This window comes from Thermobia domestica, chromosome 9, assembly GCF_964235325.1.
Source record: "Thermobia domestica chromosome 9, izTheDome1.hap1.1, whole genome shotgun sequence".
In the NCBI taxonomy this organism is placed as follows: Eukaryota; Metazoa; Arthropoda; class Insecta; order Zygentoma; family Lepismatidae; genus Thermobia; species Thermobia domestica.
Window position 1 is genome coordinate 166,900,271 of NC_137462.1, and position 3,701 is coordinate 166,903,971.

General features: G+C 42.6%; 1 protein-coding gene across 1 annotated transcript; it reads right to left on the minus strand.

Annotated features, from left to right (window-relative positions):
• Positions 1 to 2,103: 2,103 nt before the first annotated feature.
• Positions 2,104 to 2,523, minus strand: LOC145661078 (uncharacterized). The gene has a single exon (XM_081726520.1). The coding sequence runs from the start codon at positions 2,521 to 2,523 to the stop codon at positions 2,104 to 2,106; it is 420 nt and encodes a 139-aa protein (XP_081582646.1).
• Between the last annotated feature and the right edge of the window lie 1,178 nt (positions 2,524 to 3,701).

Sequence of the window (3,701 nt, forward strand, 5' to 3'; positions counted from 1 at the left end):
TATCACAAACTAAAGTCGCAAACTTTCTATTTTACGCATGCGCATTAGCTAGCGAGTAGTAATTTGGTGCAATACACGCACGGATGTATGAAAACGAAAATAATTTACGATGAATACGCTACATGTGATGCTTCCGTTCTAACGCGGGCATGAAAATCCGCCTTAAAGATATAGCATAAAACTGTTTCTCAAATAACATGTTTGATACCGCAGAGAACCAATGACGAAAAGTTATTACAAAAATTGTCCACACTATTACAGAACGATTGCTGTAGCTTTTTTTTTTAATTTTTAACGCTGATTCTTCTTTTTCTCGTTTTATTTTTGTTTCATCTTTCATTATGTTTTTATTTCTGGTTTCGAAGAAGGGTCCGGAGCCCCCGGACCTCCCTCTTGGCTACGTCCCTGCGAGTTACCAAAAGTTCAGTGTACTTTAAAGTTTTGAAAAAAAAATTAAATGAAATGAAATCTTTAAGTTTTACGTCCCATGGTTATGCCAGCGAGGCTAAAGGAGGCGGTAATGATGAGAAATGAATGAAATGGTGGAATGAAGAAAGAGGGAGAAAGCGGGAGAACCCCGAGGAAACCCACGCACGTGGTGTTTGTCCACCACGAAGTTCACTTGGCACATTATGGGTTGGAACCAAGGACCCCATGCACCAGAGTAGAACGCTCTACTACTGAGCCACCGCGGCCCCCCAACTTTAAAGTTTTGTCTATTCGTGCTTGAAAATATAAATTTAGGGGAAAATGGCGATTTAAACAAGGGATTAATTAATAAAAGTGAAGAAAAATATACTTACCGGAATTATTTGAGATGAATTTTGTATCCGATTTACGGCAAATACCATCATATACTGTTTTACGATTTTCACTGTTTCACCCTAAGTACTAGCTTTTATACTTGTGCTTAGATTCTTCTACGCATCTATTAAACTGCTAAACTTAAATTTATAGTAGTTATAAAAAGGAAGACGATATACACTGATCACCAGTTGAATTACAGACGCCTACCTAAAAGCATGTAATACCACCTTTCGCCTTGATAACGGCGGCTACTCGGAGCGGCATGGACTCCACGAGGCGCCTGTAGTGTTGTGGAATCTCAATCCGTATCTGCTACAAAGTCTCCCACAGAGCTTGCAGGTTAGTTGGAAGAGGGTCCACAGCCGAAGAAGTCGTTTCATGGCGTTCCAGATGTGTTAGATCGGATGACCATGTTGCCAGGGAAGTGTTGCCAGATCAGAAAAGTGCTCATCAAAACAGTTTGCTGCCATCCTAGACGACTCGCTCGGGAGAGTATGCTCCCGGAAGTACGTTTTTTCGCGCGCTACTGTAGCCAGTTGTTTTTCACGCTATCCTAGCCAGCTGTTTTAAGTTGGTCACAAAATTTATATCATGGAGTACAAGGGGAACAAAACGAACCCTGCGGGGCTTCTAACCCGTTCCTACTACTGCTAATACTTATCTGCACAAAAGTATGTAAATCACTTTTTTGAGTATTATTTTCATCTTTTAATTTAAAAAGTGGTATAAAAATGTAAAAAAACTTACCTTGGGCCGGGTTTGTACTCATGCCAAAAGAGAATTCCGTTACTAGCATATAGCGCTAACCCACTCGGCCACGAAGACCGACAAGAGCAGTTGTTTGATCTATGCTATTTGAATGCAATGTGGCAAGAAATAAATAACGCCAACCAATCAGAACTGTCTTTCGTTCGTACTTCCGGGAGCATTACTCTTCTGAGCTAGTCCTCATCCTAGAGTCGTGGGCCGGCGCATTGTCTGCTGCAAGATGAGGTCACCACCTGCATGTAGCAGCTGAGCAAATGGCATGACACTGTCGTTCACAATATCGCGGTAGTGTTTACTTGTGAGCGAATGTGTTGCACGTGTTAGGGGATCTATTTCAGTCCACGTAAACATGCCCCCAGATGAGAATACCACCACCACCGGGCTACACAGTTCCCTGTTGTCACGATTGATCCATTTTCTCTTGCGGTTGGCAACGCACCCTTACCGGTTCATCGGCATGTACCAATCTAAAACTGTCCAGGCAACCTTTTTCTACATTTCCACGGTCTAGAGGCAGTATTTCTTTGCTCATGATAGACGTTGTTTCCTGTGTTGTGCTGTTAGAAAGGATACTTCCGTAGGCCGATGGCTTCTGTATCCCATGGCGAGCAGGTGGTTGCGAATTGTGTGGCTGCTGACATGGCGTTGTTGTCTTGCATTGAACTTCTCCGCGATTTGACTCACTGTGGCCCGTCTATCGGCTGTTACGATGTGGGCCACTCGGCGTATACTCCTGTCGCCAACACGTCCCTGACCACGGCAGTTTGCCCGTATGGGTGCGGTTTTAGCGAAAGCCAGGTACTCACGATACACCCTTGACACAGTTGCCTTTGAACATCCGAATGCCGCAGCCACTTCCGAAGTCAAGTCGCCCAGTCGTCTGGCCCCTACGATTTGACCACGGTTAAGTGCACAGAGGTCCTTCGACTTGCTCATCACACACTGCATTGACTCGGATACCGAGAGAGGAGTACACGACAACAGTACCCTCGCGATGCATTTCATTCAGATGCACTGGTGGAGCCTCTGCAGGGTGGTTTCTGTAACTGTCCTGTTGTTTCTAATTCAATTGCTGATCAGTATATATGGCACCGTAAAAAGCCTTGCGATGATAAATGAAAGTACAAACAAAAGTTCCAAATATACCAGGGTACTTTGAGACTTACTTTTCTCGATTGCGTTTTGCAGTTGAATGTCCACAGCTTTCGTTAACTTCCTTCTCAAAGAAGTTAGTTTTGGTGACAACTGCATCTTCACTTCATCTGCATCTTCATTTAAAGTAGTGCTGCTACCACTTTCGTATCCACTACTCTACCTACAAAATGTACAATCTAGCTCTCTTCTTTTGCACCCACAATTGGTACCGCATTTTGTCTGGCAGTTGTGTGCTACAAAACTTTAACAAATCTTCTGGAGCAAGTTGTTCAATACAGGAAGAAGGCAATCATCACAAACTCTCCAGCCCCAATCATTTAGAGCCATATCTTGATTTTTCCACTGCTGAACTTGATAGAACACATGGAGACTATGGTGATTTGCAGCAGCCGTTGCTGGAGATAGTACTGCTAAGTAGAAAGTGTTACTAATGCGTTGTTTGGATACAATCTTCTTGCACATGGAAAATCTTGTACAATCCAGATTTTCTTTCTCTCCACATCTATATAACGATAAGAACGTTTTTTCTTCAGCTGTTGCCACATCATCAGCAGATGATGAAGGGTTGTTGAAAACATCCATTTATCGATGCTTCCCCAGTATTTTGTACGGAACTTTCTACGGAACTTTCTTCCCCAGAAGCTCTATCACAACAAGTGAAAACATTCAGAAATAAAATACAGTTCATTTTATTTTCCAATGTTCTCTGAAGTTTGGTACTGCTGCGTATCTTATGTGGCGGCTCCGAACCAGGAATAAACACGTAAGTCTCAGCTGTTGCGAGTACTACCATCAGAACCAAAGTATCTGAATTTTCTCACACAATTACTGACGAGCAAAATTTTGCAAGATTTGTTGCGATTAAGAACTAATGTGTCTGCATTTCCGGGTGATTGATGTACGGTAAAACCAGATTTCTCAAGATATTTCGTCAGAAGTGATATCAATTCAGATTGATTTTTTGTGTTAGA

What these genes read in the sequence shown, in the direction of transcription:
- LOC145661078 (XM_081726520.1), bottom strand. Translation starts at nt 2,523, where the DNA reads ATGCAGTGTGTGATGAGCAAGTCGAAGGACCTCTGTGCACTTAACCGT.